The sequence below is a fragment of the Cotesia typhae genome, unplaced genomic scaffold (genome assembly GCF_013202065.1).
Source record: "Cotesia typhae breed Kobodo isofemale line unplaced genomic scaffold, CoteBio_Ctyphae contig_27, whole genome shotgun sequence".
NCBI classification, from domain to species: Eukaryota; Metazoa; Arthropoda; class Insecta; order Hymenoptera; family Braconidae; genus Cotesia; species Cotesia typhae.
The window spans coordinates 3,742,443-3,763,536 of record NW_027423733.1 but is presented as its reverse complement, the minus strand read 5'-3'; the positions used below and the strand labels follow the sequence as shown (position 1 = coordinate 3,763,536).

General features: G+C 30.9%; 1 protein-coding gene across 1 annotated transcript; it reads left to right on the top strand.

Annotated features, from left to right (window-relative positions):
* The first annotated feature begins 631 nt into the window (after window positions 1-631).
* Window positions 632-12,022, top strand: LOC141525705 (uncharacterized). Its single transcript, XM_074240269.1, has 4 exons — window positions 632-1,642; window positions 1,795-2,222; window positions 2,477-2,703; window positions 11,946-12,022. The coding sequence occupies exons 1-4, from the start codon at window positions 632-634 to the stop codon at window positions 12,020-12,022; spliced, it is 1,743 nt and encodes a 580-aa protein (XP_074096370.1).
* Window positions 12,023-21,094: the final 9,072 nt, after the last annotated feature.

The following is a 21,094-nucleotide window of genomic DNA, read 5'->3' as shown; positions in this document are numbered from 1 at the left end:
TCGTCTGAAATATTTTGTTAAGGCTTGGGAATTAATAACTGAGGACAAGTTTGTCATCCAAACAGTCAAAGGTTATAAATTACCGTTTGAGTCAACCCCTGAACAGACTTACGCTCCACCATCCAGAGTATGGTCGGAATAAGATTCAGTATTTATCCAGTCAGAAATTAATAGAATGCTTTCAATAGGCGCAATCACGAAGTGTCAGGAAGTGCCAGATCAGTTCCTTTCGCCGTTTTTTCTTGTTCCCAAGCCAGATGGCCAGCAAAGATTCATTTTAAATTTAAAGGCGTTGAATACTTTTATCAATATCGAACATTTTAAGCTCGAAGATCTCAGGTCAGCATGTAGTCTCTTAGAAAAGGATATTTTGATGGGCACGATCGACCTGAAAGATGCTTATTTTTTGATCTCAATGTGGAAACCACATCGAAAATTTTTGAGGTTTAATTTTAATGACAAGATCTATGAATTCGTTTGTTTGCCTTTTGGTTTATGTTCGTGTCCATTAACTTTTACAAAATTGTTGAAGCCAGTAATTAATTATTTACGTTTAAAAGGTTGGCTCTCAGTAGTGTATCTAGATGATTTTTTATGTTTAGGCCGATCGGTTAAGGAGTGTAGCAAAAATATGACTCAGACCATCGAGTTCCTGGAAAGTTTAGGATTTATCATTAACCATGATAAGTCTAAATTGGTGCCTGAGAAAAGGTGTAAGTATTTAGGATTCATCTTAGATTCAAATACAATGAGAATTGAGCTTCCACAGGAGAAAAAGTTCGCGATACAAAAACAGATTGAGAATCTTAAGGGGAAAAAGATGTTGAAAATTCGTGATTTTACCAAGGTTGTTGGGTCTGTGGTGGCTTGCTGTCCTGCAGTTGAGTACAGCCTATTACACTGTCGATTGTTTGAAAGAGCAAAAATTCAGGCCTTAAATAATAATCAGGGTTGTTTCGATGCTTTCATGTCAGTACCAAAGTATACTCTAAAGGATTGGGATTGGTGGTTGAAGGTTTTGCCAAAGGCAAGTAGGAAAGTGAGGAATACTAGTTACGAGAAGACAATTTATTCTGATTCTTCATTGTCTGGATGGGGTGCTTTCTGCGATGGTGAGTCTGCCAACGGTCTGTGGAGTCAAGATGAGAGAAATCTTCATATCAATCATTTAGAACTTAAGGCGGCTTTATTGGCACTAAAGTGCTTCGCGTCTGATCTAAGGGATACCGATGTTTTACTTATGGTAGATAATACTATGACATTGGCCTATATTAATAAGATGGGAGGTGTCCGTTATTCTGCTCTTCATGAGTTAGCTTGCGAGCTGTGGAATTGGTGTGAGGTTCGTCGGTTATGGGTTTACGCTTCGTACATTCCCTCAGTGGAAAATGTTGAGGCAGACTATTCCTCACGCATTGATAATTCAGATACTGAGTGGGAACTTGCAAACTATGCATTTGAAATGATTACAAAGAAATTTGGAAATTTAGAAATAGATTTATTTGCTTCACGAATAAATACTAAATGTACAATTTATTGCTCCTGGAAAAGAGACCCCGAGGCTTTCGCATTTGATGCATTTACGATCTGCTGGTCTAATTGGATATTTTATGCCTTAACACCTTTTTCGGTAATCACTAAAGTAATTAAAAAAATTAGGGATGACAAGGCAGAAGGTATCTTAGTTGTACCTTACTGGCCAACTCAAGTTTGGTTCCCAGCCTTCACAAAATTATCAGTAGGAAATTGGATCTGTTTTGAATTAGATGCTAATATTTTAATTTCTCCCTGTAGAACACGTCAACATCCACTAGCGACGAAGCTTACCCTGGTTGCCGCCAGGTTATCAGCGAGGCACTATTAATAAAAGGAACACCTAAAGAAGCAATTAACATTTCAATTGCTTCTTTGGCAGAATCAACACTAAAAAATTATAATGGGACTCTGAAGCTCTGGTGGCGATGGAATCAAGAAAATGATGAAGATCCATATGCTGTATCAGTGGAAAAAGTTTTGAAGTTTTTATCAGAAAGGTTCAGTAGTGGTATTGGATATAGTACACTGAATTCTGCAAGAGCGGCATTGTCATTAATCTCCAGTGAGGATATTACAAATAATCAGCTGATAAGTCGATTTATTAAAGGATCTTCGAAGATAAGGCCTAGCTTTCCGAAATACGAGTCTACGTGGGACGTGGATCCAGTTTTAAATAAATTAACAACGTGGTTTCCGCTCGAAGAGTTAACTTTGAAAAAATTAACAAATAAACTTGTAGTATTATTAGCATTAAGTACCGCTCATTGTTCTCAGACGCTAGCAAATATTCAAATTTCTAATATTATTAATTTAGAGTCTAAAATTGAAATACGTATTCCAAATAAATTAAAACTTCTCGACCTGGGGCTCCACAACCTGTACTGAAGTTTCCTTTCTTCCAAGATAGGCCTGAATTGTGTATCGCACAAACTTTAAATAGATATTTAATGATGACAAGCGGTCTCCGAGGAAATATTGACTCACTGTTTATTTCTTTTAACAAACCCCACAAGGCAGTTAAAAGTGAGACAATCAGCCGGTGGATAAGAACGACTTTGGAAGAATTAGGTGTAGATAAAAGATTTACTGCACATTCTACGCGTCATGCTTCAACCTCCAAAGCATATGAGAAAGGTGTTAGCATCGAAGAAATTAAAAAAGTGGCCGGTTGGTCTTTAAATTCAAAAGTTTTTGATGATTTTTATCAACAGCCAATAAAAATTGACAATAATAAATTTGCAATGTCAGTTTTAACATCTAGTACGTCTGGTTAAATGTATTTTTATAATTAACTATTATTATTTAATGAGTTGCATTACTAAATTACGTATTATAATTAATTCATCGTTATTACTCTAATTATTGTAAAACTATTAATGTTATGTTTCATTGGAGCAATTATTAGCCCATTTTTTTCATTTTACTCTGTATGAATTCAATAAATAACATTGAAATGAAGAAAATGTTTGCTCTAAACAGCTACCTTCGTAATCTCGTGTCTCGCACGAGAGATTACCACCCATAGACGCCCACCCTTCTGTTCAGGTAAAATAATAAAAATGGGAAAGCTTTATACGAATGAGTAAATAGTTACAAGAGAGCGTCACGGTAACCAGGCGATGATAGTGTTATTTTTTATTTTTTAAAGCTCTGAACTTGTGGTCAAAGACACAGAAGTAGTGATACTACCTTCGTAATCTCTCGTGCGAGACACTCGGATAATTTAGATCAAATTTCGCCGGCCTTCGACCGGCTCGTAAGATCTTACAATTATTGAGTCTACGTTTTTTATTATATTATCTAAAATGTTACAATCATTAATGACATCTTAATTGTTCAAATTACAATTGATTTGATACCAGTTATTTTTGTTATTATTATCTACAGATTCGGTAGAATCTGGCGCCAAGTTCCATTCAAAAATTCCGTTGAAAACGGAGCGCCAAACTATCGAATGTGTTTACCGTAAGCAGAATGATATTTTTAGGTTGTAAAATTTTATTAATTCTACAGAACTTTTTTTTCTCCAATATTACTCTATAATTATACATTATATGTTATATTATCGGTATTAATTGATAATGGTCATTGAAAATAATAAATTCTATTTAAAATTAATTAAATTCTCTAGCATAAACTATAGCGACCCAGATTTTTAGATTTTGAACTTTTTTCTTATGGAGAAAGTGACATGCCACAGACTAAATAATTCGAGAATGTATGGGTAACTCTCCACTAGATGGGAGACTACAGTTAAAAAAAAAAGTTATGAGCTTGCGTCGATGCTCACTAGGGCTCGTCAATGTTACTCTAACACAAACTGTAGTTAGAAAGTTCGAAATCGAAAAGAAAAGAAATAGTAACAATCATCAATATTACAAAAACCATGGAAATTTATTTTACGATTTTATAAAATATAAATATTATGATTGATAATTTGACTATCAATCTAAACCAAAGGATATACTTGATGGAATTTTATTAATGCTTATTAGTTACTCTACGAGAAATAAAAGTTTAACGTGATTTTATTGTTACAATTGTTTGTGCACTAATTTTCTGCGGCAAAAGTACATAATTTGAGTTGAAAATTTTTTCAATCACATAAAATGTTGAAATTTTTTTTTTAAAAAAAAATCTCCAGAATTTACTACCTATCAACTTTACATATGAATGTTTTTAAATTAACTTTTTTTTAAATTAAGTATTTTTACTAACTAGAGTCAATATCTACAAGAGCTCACATTGTTTGGGTTTAGTTTCTATGTAACAGTCAGCTGATCATTGCGTAAGTAATCCTGGTGGAGTGTTTTACAGATATAGGTGGCACTGCTATACTGCGACCGAACTGCGCGGACATTCAAAACGACAATATTCTGTACATAATGCTTATATTCATTATGAGTATGATGAATCGTATTATTTACTAACAACATAATTATGATAATAATAATATGTAATAAAAATGATCATGCTAATAATAACAATAAAAATGAAGATAATACTGATAGTTATTACAATGATAACAATAGATTGAAGTTAAAAATAATTGCATTCATAATATTGAACAATACGATTATTTTATTAAATTATTAAGGATTGTGGTATTAAATCCAAATTCACAATTTCCTAAAATACAAAAAATATAAAAAATTTTTCCTACGATTTTATAAAATATAAATATTATAATTGATAATTCAAGTCTATCAATCTCATCCAAAAGATATACGCGCCTAATTTTCATGAAATTTTATCGATGCTACTAGTTTCTTTACGGAAAATAAAAGTTTAATTTATTTTTATAATCATTTTATGAATATTTCATATCCGTGGGAAAAGTACAAACTTTAAATTAAGAATGTAAAAAAATTTCTTATGAATACAAAAAAATTTACAGAGTAAACTACTAACTAAACTATCCAACAACCTTCTATGTGTAAGTTGTTAAACATATTGTTCTAATTTAATTTAATTTATTAACCAGACCAAATAGATAATACGCTAAACATTGTTTGAGTTTTACTTTCTTCGGATATACCAGCTGTTCAGGGTCTCGAGAATTCTCATTAAGCAGTGTGTACATTCTATGATCTTTTGGTCATTTCCTGTAGGTGGCATTGTTATTCGATTGAGCGGGTTTCAAATAATCATAATTTTTAGATAATTCGTATTGTAATTATGCGTTTGATGCATTGTCTTATTTACTAGCAACAATATCATAATAATAATAAATGATAATTTAGGAGCTGATTTTTAAAATGGTATCTTTTCATTTTTGACTAATCGAGACATAGAACTGATTATCTCCAATTCTAAATATTTTTATCGAACTTTTTAATTTTGCTATAAAGTGCTATCGGTTATGAAGCTACAATTTGATTTTGATTTAGGAATCTTCATAATTCTTGAAGTAATAAATATTCAAGAATTCAAAAACTGCTTTTTTAAAATATGAAAAGATTCCCTTTTGAAAATCAGCTCCTCAATTGTAATCATATCATAATAACAAATAAAAATAATAATAGTAATATTTATAATAATGGTAATATCGACAAAACCAAAAGTAATAATAGTTATAATACTAAAATTATAATATCGACAAAGCTAAAAATAATAATAGTTACAATATATTAAAAGTAATTATATCGGTAATAATAAATTGATGTTACAAATAATAGTAATATTTATATTTATTATTATTATTATTATTACTATAATAATTATTGTTATTATTTAATTATCGTGCATTGACGTATTTAATCTAAATTAACAATTATTTTGATTAAAAAAAAGCGTTAAAAATTTCTTTATGTATATAAAAAATTTAAAATTCCCATTGATCATCTGGTTTATTGATTAAAACTGAAGATTAAACGATTCTTAGTCATATTAAGTTCTTTAATGCTACTAGTACTATAAAAAAAAAAAAACTAATTTTTTGATCAGGATTTGAGCTCTTTAATTAACGAACATACGACCTTTTATATAATAATATCTTTGCCTGCAATAATCAATTTATTTGTGACTTTTTAATTTTGCGCGGGAAAAGTACAAACCTTAAATTAATAATGTTAAAATTTTTATATGAATACAAAGATTTTCGTATAAACTACTAATCATTGTTATCCACAGATTCGGTAGAATCTGGCACCAAGTTCCGTTCAAAAATTCCGTTGTAAACGGAGCGCCAGACTACCGACTGTGTTTACTGTAAGCAGAATGGTATTTCGAGGTTGCAAAATTTTATTTAATTATATGGTACTCCTTTTTCCAAAATGATATATCATAAAAGTAAGTCATACTCTATTTTACTGATATTAATTAATTATAATCAATTATAACATTTAATTCACTTAAAATTATTAAATTTTATCAGCACAAACTATAGTAAGCCCAGAAATTTCGATCCTGACTTTTTTTTCATGGAGAAAAGTCACCGCCACAGACTAGATAAAATAAAAATGTGTAGTAATCTTACTATAGATACGCAACTACACTGAAAAAAGTTAATTCACAGCTTGCATCTACAACCACCAGAGTGCACTGGAATTATTTCTACATAAACTGTAGACTCAACCGGATAGCTCACTAAAGTTAGAACCCCAAATTTTTTTCTTTTAATTTTTGATTTTTTTTCTATCACGTCTTCAGCTTTTCGTTTGTTCTTTATTATTCACTCTCAACATTTGATCGTTCTCAAGCACATCTCATGTGTAAAAAATTAAAAAATTTACGAGTGTAATTTTTTAGGAATTACTATTTAATTAATTCAAATAATTAAAAAAAAATTGTTAGACGTCAGCCAATATCAATGTCAATAAATAAATAAATAAATAACTAATAAAAATTCATTTCATTCTAAATTTTTTAAAAATATCGAGAGAATTGTTAATCAATGCATGTACAATTTTTTTTCCATCAATTCTATTTTCATGAATACTACGAACTATTAAAAAAAAAAAAAAAAAAAAAAAAAAAAATCCATAACAATTAACAAAAAATTTCAATACTTTATTAAAATAAAACTTATTATAAAATTATTAAAAACTACACGTTGCCCTTTTGTCCTGTAACCTCTATAATTGAAATTACAAGAAAAATACACTTACTCTAATCACTGAGCTGGTCAATATAATTTTCAAAAGTCCGCGATGAAAGTTTAAACGTAAAGTTAACGCATGTGCAGTGCAAATATTTAGAATACAAATATTCAGCTTATTAAAAATGTTAATTAAACAAGAAATAAACAATTTGAAGTTGGAACAAAGGTTTTTTGTACATGAACAATCATAATCAGAGGTTATTTCCATTGGATAGTGTACCATTCTATGATTTTGTGGTCGTTGCCGATAGGTTGCATTGTTATCCAATTAAGTGGATTTCAAATAATTGTAATCTTTAGGTGAAAAGTCTTACAATTATGCGCATGGTGTATTGTGTCATTTACTTACAACAATGTCATAATAACAATAACACTAATAATAAAAATTATGAGACTGAAATTAATTATATCGGTATTACCAAATTGAGGTTAAAAATATCATTATCATTATTATTACTGAATGAATTATTGTTATTATTAAATTAATGTGTATTAGAGTATTAAATCCAAATCAACAACTTTTTTAATTCAAAAAAAATGTTAAAATTTTTACTGTATATAAATAAAAATATAAAATCCCTATTAATAAGATAGTTAATCGCTTTTAACCGCGGAGTTTACGCGGATCAGTCACGTTAAGTTTTTTAATACTACTAGCTACTATGAGAGAAACAGAATTTCAATTTTTTTTTTCGGATTTGATTATCAAAATTAACGAATAAACAGCCTATCATATTAGAATAGCTTTGCCTGCATTAATTTATTCATTTATGAATTTTCAATTTTGCGCGGGAAAAATTTAATTTTGAAATTAAGAATATTAAAATACTTTATAAATACAAAATTTCTAGAACAAACTATCAAACAACTTCATATGTGGATGGTTTTCAAACCTATTCTTTCTATTGAATTTCATTTATTAACTAGACTAAATACACAACAGGCTAAAGATTGTTTGAGTTTTACTTTCTTCCTTCAGGCCAGCAGTTCAAGGATTAGGCAATTCTCATTGGATAGTGTACACATTCTACGACTTTGTAATCGTTGCCTGTAGGTGGCACTGTTATTCAATCGAGCGGATTTCAAATAATTGTAATTTTTAGGCCATAGGTATTACAATTATGCGTATGATGCATTGTCCCCTTTATTAATAATAATGTCATTGTAACAATAACAATAATAATCATTATAAAAATGAAATTTATTATATCGGTAATGATAAATTGATGTTAAAAGTATCATTATCATTGTTTATCAATACCAAAATAATTATTGTTATTGTTAAATTAATGTGTAGTAGAGCATTAAATCTAGATTAACAACTTTTTTAATTCAAAAAAATGTTAAACTTTAACTATATATACATAAAAAATTTAAAATCCCCATTGATAAGCTAGTTAATTGATTGAAACCCAAGAGTTTACACGGGTCAGTCACGTTAAGTTTTTTAATACTACTAGCTACTATGAGAGAAACAGAATTTTAATTTTTTTGTTAGGATTTGATTTTCAAAATTAACGAACAAATAACCTTTTATATGATAATAGCTTTACCTGCATTAATTAATTTATTTACATATTTCTAATTTTGCGCGGGAAAAGTTCAATTTTAAAATTAAGAATGTATTAAGAGGCGAGCAAAAAATTACACTTAACAAAAAAATATGAAATCCGAACAAAAACAGTTTCCCTGTTAAAAATTGCGCCAAGTTCACGTTCATAAAACTTATCTTAATAACATCTGCACTTTGCAAAAAATATAAGACTCGTTACAATAATTTTCATTCTATACAAAAAAAATACCAAGAAACCGTCATAATGTTGGAAAAATTGAAAAAAATTTGTTGATAATTTAAAAATGAAGAAAAATTTTTTTTATCGTACTTGGCGCGCGTCATTGAGTACCCCAAATTTTTTCGAACGAATTTCAACCCGAGAAAAAACGATTTCGCTTGAATTTATGTAATGTAAATATGTATAATTATATATATATATATATATATATATATATATATATATATATATATATATATATATATATATATATATATATATATATATATATATATATGTCGGAGGAAGAGTGGTTCGGGCATCGTTAGGGTCCTTTGGATCATTATCAGCCATCTTTATTTATTTTTACAATAATTAAATATAATAAAGACTTTGATTTAAAATATAACGTACACTAACTCGTACAACTATTAAATTTAATTACAAATATTCTACTGCGATTGATATAACAGTTAAAGACGTTTTGGGAATAAGACCGAGAACGAATCCGGGGTCAGCAGGATGTATGCGATCCTTACTTGATCAATGCTCAACGAGAACTACTCTCCCAAGTACCCTAAGTACTTATTCACTCAAAAATTATTTCGACAGCCCTCATTGTCTGTCGATATTTCTAACTATATACTTTTTACTTCTATCCTGTGACCTCGGCTACGTTTGGTGACCATTGTCACTCCGGACTTAAGCCCATCGTTATAACCATAAAAAATATAACTAGCTTAAATCATAAATAATATCTAAATATTCTATGCTTTACGATTTTGCTTAAAATTAACAGACAAACTAAAATATTGAGAATTTCCAATCTCTGGGAAAACCCAGCTCGATATTATCTCCGACATATATATATATATATAAGCCATATATAATAGCTAAATTTGTCATTACAGAAAATTTTTGGGAACTGGGGGAAATAAAGGATAAAGGGGGAAGGGGAGGACCTTTACTCAGTAGGAATTTTCGGTAACTGAAAAAGTAATTCGGACAGCCCAGACCGGGAATCGAACCCGGATCGTTTGGTTACGCGCCAAAGGCTCTATAATTTGTTATACATTTATTATATAAATAAAACACATAAAACATATTAAAATAACCAACAAGTTTCATTTAATAACTTAATACCAACTTAATCGTCTACAATACGACCAGTGTTAATTGTTGACCAAAAAAAATTAGAGTTTACAGGTTAAAAATCACAAATCAAAATTTGTAAAAAAAAAAATTTTTTGTAGGTGATACGAAGTTCTCCGGGTCAGCTAGTTTATATATATATATATATATATATATATATATATATATATATATATATATATATATATATATATATATATATATATATTATATCTTATCAGCTCTAATTATATAATATATGATTTCATACATTGTTATGTTTATAGATTCACATCAGTGAAGTATACTCAACGAATTAAAAACACTGCTTACTGGATTAATATCAGTTTCAGTGAAAAAATCCGTTTCGAAAATTTTTTTCAGATTTTTAGTGAAAATAACTGTCAATATGGTAGTCTGGTGAAGATATCTGAAATAACACAAAATTTTTTAATTCAATTTTCTTCAGTTTCGTCATTAAGCTTTCATGAAAAAACTTGATCGTGCTTCGTTTAATTGTAATTAACACATTTTGATTGGCAATCACACAGCATTTTTTCAATTTAGTCGGCCATATGTTTTATTTTTTAGTGAACTCAATTTTCGCAGTGATTCCACTACAGAGTCAACGTATGCAGGCGTATTCACTTGTAATCAAATTACATAACCGAACAGGAGAGGGCGTTTTATTGAAATCATAAACGATGTGCGGAGAATTTAAAAATTTCAAATAAAATACGTATGCCATGTTGATTTTACCTAACTTTTCTTAAAGGTATCATAAAATAATATTTCATTAATTACATTTATGCATTTTATAGGTTGACTTACTTATAAATGTTGAGACATTAAAAGGATGTTCATGTATCCTGAAAAAATTTGGGGTACTCATTGACGCGCGACAAGTACGATAAAAAAATTTTTTCTTAATTTTTAAATTTTCAACAAATTTTTTTCAATTTTTTCAACATTATGACGGTTTCTTGGTATTTTTTTTTTTGTATAGAATGAAAATTATTGTAACGAGTCTTATTTTTTTTGCAAAGTGCAGATGTTATTAAGATGAGTTTTATGAACGTGGACTTGGCGCAATTTTTAACAGTGAAACTGTTTTTGTTCATATTATTATTACTATTATCACAAATAACATCATTCCCTGGCGAATCCATCCAGAAAGAAAGAAAGTCTTGAGTCAAGCGTAAATTTTCTTAAGTCAAGAAAATCTTAACGTAGATTGAAAATTTCTTGAATGAAGTAAAAATTTCTTGAACCAAGTCAAATTTTTTTAAGCCAAGAAAATTTCTTTTTCCTACATAATAACTTCGGTCTTCCTTACAATTTTCTTGGTTCAAGAAATTTTTTTTTCTGTGCAATATTATGGTAGATTTACCCTGGTTTACGGTAGATCTACCGAAAAATAACGGTAATGCTATGGTAACCTACCTAATTTACGGCAATAAACTGTACACTTCGTGTAATTGTACCGTACCCCTTTATACCATATTTATCGTATACCATATTTATACGATACATTCACCGTAATATTACGGTATGTCTACCGTACCACTACCATCAAATGAAGGGAAGACTATTTTAGAATAACAAAATCGGATACTTTATTAACATTCATTATTAATAAGCCACATTTTTTTTTGTAGTTTTTTTTTATTTCTGGAATTCTACCGGTTTAAATCGGTCCAAATTGTATTCAAAATCTTAGTTTGGTCAAGCCCTTCCGAATGGTGCCAACCGCGATAAAATCGGTTGAGCTGTTCAAAAGTTATGAGAGGTTTACATACGGCCACACACACACACACACGCGCGCGCGCGCGCGCGCCAGCAAGAGTCCTGTACGTCGTCAGCAATAATATGACTTTTATCATGATTAACTGTATTACTAATAGATTTAGTGTCCATAAAGCTAGCGTTTAGAATATCGTCAGAACTTAGTAAATCATCAATAAATCCTAAATCTGTATAATCAGACTATAAAGTTTCGTCCATGTTCTCAACGTTGGTACTATTCGAAATATTCTTTGCGACTGCTGTGTAATTAATTTATTTTAAGCTTTTGTTATTATCGGTATCAACATTAGAAGGCCTTAAATTTTCTTTGTCTATATCATCTTTGTACAATTATTAAAAATGACATAATTCTTTATTTATCATGAATTTTCAAACCTACAATTTTTTCAATTACTTTTTTTTATCTCATCGACGTCCTGACATGATATTTTTGACTTACAGCAATCTGCGTCAGGTCCGAAATCTTCTTCAGTTCTTTAGAAAAAAATTATAATTTTGAGGTGTATGAGTAGATTATTTTAATGTTGACCATGCTGAGGCTAAATTTTTCTGTGTTAATTCATACTAAGCTGAGACTGTTGTTATTAAATTAATCTTCAGTGGAATTAATAATCATAATAGAAGTATTAGTTGAATATAATGAAAATATAATTAACAATAAGTAAAAGAAATATTTCGGTTTACTATAAGATAATCCGATACTGTTCACTTAGAACTAACTCTCTGACTGACTCACGGTGTACACACTCGATACTTAAATAATTAATTACAAGGGTCTAGAATTTTCTGTAGTTTTCTAGCGGATAATCACGTGCAGTTTTCATTATACTTAACAGAAGCAATCCTATTTAATAACATGCACTACATGTTGACTAATGTTTATATTGATACAGCAGGGGTTATGTTTATATTTTTATAATGATAACGCAAAGCTGGTTTACAAAATAACTATCTTATCGACCTCACACATATGCTTTCATACATAAAATATGCTCCGCCTAATGTTGTGCGAACAAAGGCGAAATATTAAAGAGAAGGAGAAAACATTAAAGGGAACGGAACTATTCATAGCGGAACTTTATAGAGATTTTACTGTACTTATAAGATAATATAACTATAGACATTTTCCTTAAGTTAATTTACCAATTAAACATGTCGATTCATACGTAAAAAAGTCCTGATAAATCCACGCCATGTGAATGTAAGGACCTTAAATTCACGTTGCATGAATGTAAAGGCCCTTATGTTCACGCGGCCTGGATTTATCAGGATTTTTTTTACATGTGAACGGTCACTTCTTTACTAATTATCAAACCTTTAAGTTATTGAGGGAGAAAAGTATTTATTTTGAGTAAACTCACCGGGTTTGTTCTTTAAAAATTTTCATTTTCGGATCAGCATGTATTGTAAAAGTGTCAGCTCTGCCGATTACTTTCATTGTTATGTTTACTTGACCGTTGTAGGTACATTTTTTCCTACAATCATTCTCTTCGGTAAATGCGAAAAGCAAATTATAATTTTCAGGAATTATTTTTGCAGATCCAATAGATGTAAGAATACTCTGAGAATATTTTGTCAACAAGAAAATTATTAAAAATAAATTACAAAATTTACTGTAACACATTATGGCTATATTCTCTGGCGTCTAAACTTGGTTCAGAGTTATAAACGTCTATTTATATTATTTACGCTTTTATAACCAGTGTATGATTGACGTATTAGACTTTTGTAGCATGATTAAAGCTGTAAATATTAATTCTGTTAAAGAGAAGGAAACTATTAATGCATTTTATAAGCAAGTTTTCGTAAATAGAATGAGCACAGAAAAAAACAAGTTAAGTAAATAATTCTCGAAATTTCAGTCTTGTTTCGAAATATCTACATCTTTCAATTAAAGGAAAAATTAAGTTTGAATTAATAAATTATAACTACTAAATAAAAATCGGAAAAATCTTGGTTTAAGAACTTCATCCTTGGACCGAGTATTTTATTATTTTTAAGAGAATACATATTAGAGTGATTTTTTTGGAAATTTTTTTTTGCTTGACGTCTTAAAAGTTTCTTTAGGGTAAGAAAAAATTTTTCCCGCTTGAAAAAAATTTTTAATTCCACTTATGGATTAGCTTCAAAGGGGGGTCCCCTTTCCCATTTAAATGTTTTTAAGATTAGCTAAGTTTGTAAAATGACAATATTTTCCTTGAATTTTACTTGAATTGAAATAATAAAAAAAAAAAAAAAAATTTGATTTAATATTTGTTGTCGTTTATTTTTATGAAGCACTGACTAGATTTTGTGTTTCACGTAGACCTAATTTTTACAACTCAGATGATTTAATGTGGAAATAATATTTATCCTAACTAAGAATCGAACGCGAAAATCGCGCTTGCCAAACCGATACCTAACGCCCTACGTCGTACAACCGATAGGTGGTTTAACATCTCATTATTCTTATAAGCTAATCCTACGTAGTGATTGAGGATTACGGCTTATTATTTATTATTTACATTATATGTGTTATTTAATGCTGTTTATTGATGGAAAATAACAAACTTTTACATTATTTATAATTCATTGAACATTATAAAAATTAAAGTCTAACATATACTCATTCGAATACATATCGATTTCGAAATGATCGTTTGAGCGTAATATTAAAATTTATAAAAGATAATTGATACCTCGAATTTATTATTACAAATAAACAACCATAGACTAAAATTAATAAATATAAATATGAAGAACATTGTTGTTTTTTGATACATCAGTCTCATTTTTGTAAAAATGAAAAGTATTGTTTTTAAACTTGAAAAACAGTGAAGTAGAATTACAATTGGCGTAATATAATTAAAATTGCCTGGTAATATTATAATGCACTATCTAATTTTACAATGAAAATTGTAAAAATAAAATAAAGCTTTTTAAATTTTTTATGAGATTATCATAATAAAAATTACAATATTTTTTTGTGATTTTACATACTATTATGCCGAATTAGATCGCAAATAATGTTTGCAAAATTAAAAAGCTTTTTCTTAAAAACTGACGAACGGTTCTGAAATATTACAATGCGTGTTAGGTTTATATATGAAAATTGTAAAATTACAATACATCTTAGTAGATTTTCTGACAGGTGTTGGAAAATTACATGAATTGTATTTTATTTCGCATTGCTACACACTGATTTGTAATTTTACTTTTTATTTGTTTTGTACTATGATTGTAATTTTACAAAAATTTTTAACAGTGAAGTTTCAAAAATGTACACCAAACCATTTCTGTTTCTAATATCCGAACAAAAACAGTTTCACTGTAAAAAATTGCGCCAAGTCCACGTTCATAAAACTCATCTCAATAACGTTTGCACTTTACAAAAAAAATAAGACTCAATATAATAATTGTCATAACAGCATAGTTTGTATTACATATTGATATTTTTGCTTTGGGTACCGATTTTATAAACCTTTTTTTCCTATTTATTAATTTATTTTTTCCTTTGATGGACACATGTAACTTCACAACTAATATCTGTTGCAAGGAATTTAATGAAATTTTTGTTAGCGTTTCTTTGACTTCTTTACAATTTTCACAAAATTTGAAATTAGTAAACCAATATCCAAATGATGAATCAATTAATTCTTGTAGTTCAAATGTTTTTTTCTCATTATATATTGAAACATGTAGTACATTTTCTAGTATACTGTAAGAATTAGAATAATTGCATGTTTTGCATCGATCATTAATTTCTAATTCAAATTGTACTAAATTTCTAATATCACAATTATCATTACAAATTTTAAGAAATACTGATACAGGATCGTTATTTGTCATAGAATAAGGCTGCTCTATTAATGACTCCTTAATGTCACTGGACTTTAGAAGTAATTCGCGATTATTATATTTGCTAAATAAATTACTAAGTTTATTGTTGACAGATTGATACTTTAGGCCATGATTGATTAATAATGTCCTAATTATTGTATTATTAAACATACATTGAATAATTGAATTAAGACCATCGGAAACGTTATCACAGTTTTCGATACCTCGACAATCTAATAAACTAAGAGAAGCTTTTTTCGCATTTTTGAGTTCAATTTGAATAGAATGTTCTTCAACTGCCCAAATCATGTCCCATACTTTTTGCCAACGTGTATCAGGAATTGGTATGGTAGGTAAATCAGACCTATAAATTTTTCTTAAACGATTATATTCTTTAATTGCTGAAGAGCTTGCTTTAACGGAATGAGGATCAAAGTAGTGAAGCTGGGGGGGGGGTGATACCGACATTACAGGAATCTGTTTTACCAACAGATGGTTCGTGTCCATGCTAAGTACCATTTGTCGATATGGGTGACCTGTTTTACCGAAAGTTTGAGGATATGGTCGAGGTTTTGCAGGTGGCGCTGGTGGTGAATTCCGCCGCCATCTTACTGTCCGCCATTTCCCCGCCATTTTTAAAATTTATCCGCCATTTTGAATTGTGAATCCGTCATTTGAATCCGTCATCTGGTGGCTGCTATCAGCCATTTGAATCCGCCATCTGGTGGCTGCTATCCGCCATTTTGAATCAGATTTCCGCCATCTGGTGGCTGCTATCTGAAATCCGCCATTCTGAATCCGCCATTTTGAATTTGCTATCTGAAATCCGCCATCTGGTGACCGCTATCCGCCATTTTGAATTGTGAATTCACCATTTTGTTAAAAAATGCACCTGTGATCTAACCATCAACTATAGTTGCTTAGATCACAGGTGCATTTCATTGTTTATATTCCGAAAAGATTAATATATTCAAACTGCATGTATGACGAGTACATGCGAGAAGATACACCATCTGGTGAGGTTTTTGTCAACCTTAGGTTTAAGCCTGTTCAAGGTCATACGCAGTTTTCTTTGTTCTCCTGCGTAGTAGATGACGTCATCAGATAGGTTTGAACCTGTTCAAGGTCGCGTAACTGCGTAGTTTTCTTTGTTCTATTTCTAACTGCGTAGTAGATGACGTCATCAGACAGGTTTAGACTTGTTTTGTGAAAGGGGTGGGGGAAATTTCCACGAACCAGATGACTCATTCTGTTCTAGAATTTTCTAACTGCACAGTAGATGACTCATTCTGTTCTAGAATTTTCTTACTGCGCAGTAGATGACGTCATCAAACCGGTTTCGAGGTAGAGGAGTGGGGGTAACTACGCAGTATTTTCTGCCTATATAAGCAGCTCGCTGAGAGCGTACTTCATAAAAACGAAGTACATCTCTCATGATTAAACAGTATTCAGTGTTATATAAAATATAGTGAAGTTTAGTGTTTTGAAGTACGCGAGTATAGTCCAGTGTGCAAAAACTATTGTGTGCATAAACTGTAGTCCAGTGTACCAAAAACTATCGTGTAAATTCAGTGTGTGTATAAACTATTGTGAACATAACCTATAAACAGTGTATATAACCTACAAACAGTGTATATAACCTATAAAAGTGTACATAACCTATAAACAGTGTATATAACCTATAAACAGTGTGCATAACCTTCAATATTGTGTAAACAGACAGTAGTGAAGTGTGCGTCTTCCCAAGATGGCTCAACCTAACCTCATTGAGGCTCTCAAAAACTTGGTGGACACTATTGCTGTCTCATATGCTGATCTGTTAGGAGAGCAGCTCACTGATAATCATCGTCAAAGGTGTTTAAGGGTGTGCAATGAAACTATCCAGTACTTCAACACTATATTACTCGATCCTGGAACATCAATTCAAGTGAGACGAAGTGTTCAAGCACACATCAACCAACTCAACTGGTTTGCCGATCAGTTCTCCAGACTCGGTAACCTAGTTGTTGGTGGAGATCTTAACCAAGGAGTCAAATGGCGGGACTTGGAAAACGCTTTCGCTGGTAACATCCAGACTGGATGTATTATCAACCAGCATCACCAAGATCCAGCATCATTTCTCCAGGCCTCACGGGACATCGTCATCAACAAGGTGCAGAGTGTCTTGAGAGATCTGGCAGGGTTGAAAGTGAATGTTGAACTCTTTTGCACATTCCGGAAACATCAACAAGACATAGAAGAACGAAAATCTTTTGTCACCAAAAGTCGCGAGATTCTCTCTGCCACATCTCTTCAGGATTGGTTTAGTCAACATGTCTACGACAAATTACTACAAAGAATCGAAGATTTTGAACATGAGGGTTCTGGATGGAGTCTGCTTGGACCGAACAGCTTGATGGTGACTATGTCAAGATTCGCACCAACCCAAGTTGGAAACTCCACCTTCGTTAGATTACCAAAGGATATTGTCAAGAAGAATGCGGTTACAAACATCCAAAATAAGGATGAGTTCTGCTTCCTATGGTGCGTCAATGCTGCGTTACATCCACCTGTTCTCAATCCAGAACTACCTGAAGAATATCAACACTTTAGCATCAGATTGAACTATGAAGGTATAGAATTTCCAATTAAACTTAATGACATTCCGAAATTTGAAAAAATGAATAATCTTAGCATTAACGTATACAGTATAGAGTCGGAATTTACGAGTAAAAAGTCTGAGAAAAGTGTTATTATTCCATTATATTTAAGTAACTCTGAATCAAAAATACCTGCAATTCATTTATTGATGATTAAAAAAGTGTAAATTATACAGATAATTTAGATCATATTGAGTCAGTCTATCACTTTGCATGGATACATAATCTTTCCGGATTAATTACTAAACAAATAACTAAAGGTAAACATAAATTGTACTTTTGCGATCGTTGCTTGAATCATTTTAAGCATCAAAAAAAAGTTATAAAGAACATATATCTGATTGTTTCAAATCTAACAAAGTCCGCATGGACTTTCCGAACGAAAAAAACCGAGTTTTGAAATTCAAAGATTTCAAATCTAAAGATCCTGTACCGTTTGTAGTCTATGCAGATCTTGAATGCATACTCGAACCCCAGGGAGATGATGTCAAAAAAGTTCACAAGCATGTTCCACACAGTATTGCTTACTATGTACATTGTAGCTATGACAATACATTGTCTAAATTTGAATTGAACCGTTCTCCAGATTGTATCAACTGGTTTGTTAAACAATTAGAATCATTAGCTATTGACTTTGAAAAATTTTAAAGAATCCCATCAAAATGAAACCTCTTACCAAAGAACAACAAGATAGGCATAATCAGGCAACTGTTTGTCATATCTGTGAAAAACCCTATAACATCTCCTAATGATAAAGTTTATGATCATTGTCACTTCACCGGGAACTATAGAAACGCTGCTCATAAATCATGTAACGTTAATTATCAGAAATCTACCATTATCCCCATTGTCTTTCATAATTTATCCGGCTATGACTCACACTTTATAATTAAATCCTTAGCTACAGTATTTGAAGGTGAAATTTCATTACTACCGATCAATAAAGAGCGTTACATTTCTTTTACAAAATCAGTTAAAAATACTTCAGTCTCTTTAAGATTTATTGATTCATTTAGATTCATGGCTTCCAGTTTAGAGAAATTAGCTTCATACCTTGATGATAGTGACAAGAAAATTACACAATTACACTACCCAGACCCTGATAAATTCAAATTAGCAACACGTAAGGGTGTATTCCCATATGAGTACATTGATAATATTGATAGACTTGATGAAAAACAGCTGCCTGATCAGGATTCATTTTTTCAAAATTAACCAACTCTACCATTTCTGATTATGATTATGCATTTGCTCAAGTAGTTTGGAATGAGTTTGATATTAGTACTCTCGGTGAATACTCAGATTTATATTTGAAAACAGATGTACTTCTTTTAGCTGACGTGTTTGAAAATTTTAGATTGAGTTGTTTCAAAACATACAATCTTGATGCCATACATTTTTATACAGCACCAGGTCTTTCAAACTCCGCAATGTTGAAGCATACTGAAGTAGAACTTGAACTGTTAACTGATCCTGAGATACTTCTTTTCATTGAAAAGGGTGTTCGTGGTGGGGTATCGATGTGTGCTAATAGACATGCTGAAGCTAACAACCGGTATATGGGCAAAGATTTTGATTCAAACAACCCCGAAACATACCTGATATACTACGATGTAAATAATTTGTATGGCGCAGCGATGAGTATGTCTTTACCCCAGGGTAAATTTGAATGGGTTGAAAATGTAGATAATGTAGATCAGTTTTTCAATGATGATGAAAGTGTAGGCTACATCCTTGAAGTAGACCTACACTATCCTGAGAAATTACATGATCTACACAAAGATTTGCCTCTCTGCCCTGAACATTTTATACCACCTGGCAGCAAACAACAAAAATTAACAACAACTCTCTATGATAAGACTAATTATGTAATACATTATAAGAATTTGAAACAATGTTTAGATTTAGGCTTAAAACTTAAGAAAATACACAGAGTCTTGAAATTTGAACAATCAGACTGGCTCAAATCATACATTGATAAAAATACTGATTGTCGAAAAATAGCGAAAAATGATTTTGAGAAAAATTTTTACAAGTTGATGAACAACGCGGTTTTCGGAAAGACAATGGAGAATGTTCGTAAATACAAAGAAGTTTGGTTAAGAACAAAGTGGGCGGGGCGTTATCAGGTATCAGACCTGATTTGTAAGCCAACCTTCCACAGCGTAACTGTATTTGATGAGGATATAGTCATAATTGAAATGAAAAAAGCTAGAGTTGTTTTTAACAAGCCAATCTATGTAGGCTTTAGTATCTTAGACTTATCCAAGACTTTTATCTACGATTTCCATTATAATTATGTAATGAAAAATTATGAAACGACATCTAAATTATTGTATACCGATACAGATAGTCTTATTTACCAATTTAATGTACCGAACGTATACGAAGACATCAAACGTGATATCTCAAGGTTTGATACCTCTGACTACCCACCCCAAAATGTCTTCAACATGCCGTTAGCAAACAAAAAGGTCCTGGGGCTTATGAAGGATGAGAACAATGGAAAAATCATGTCCGAGTTTGTGGGTCTCAGAGCCAAGCTCTACGCCTTCGAGATTCACAATCCTGAGAAGGAAAGAGATAGGATCAAGAAACGGGCAAAGGGTATCGGAGGATCTACCTTGAAGACAATCACGTTTGATGACTTCAAACGATGTCTGTTTGAAAACGTATTATTAAGAAAAGAGCAGTACATGATAAAAAGTAAAAATCATCAAGTACACACAATAAAGCAGGAGAAACTTGCTCTCAGTTGGGGTGATGATAAACGTCAACTTATTGAGGCT

Coding starts and splice junctions, on each gene's coding strand:
- LOC141525705 (XM_074240269.1), top strand. CDS start 632: ATGACTCAGACCATCGAGTTCCTGGAAAGTTTAGGATTTATCATTAAC. Junction 1,643..1,794: donor CTTTTTCGGTAATCACTAAA/GTAATTAAAAAA, acceptor TTCTCCCTGTAG/AACACGTCAACATCCACTAG. Junction 2,223..2,476: donor GTTTTAAATAAATTAACAAC/GTGGTTTCCGCT, acceptor AACTTTAAATAG/ATATTTAATGATGACAAGCG.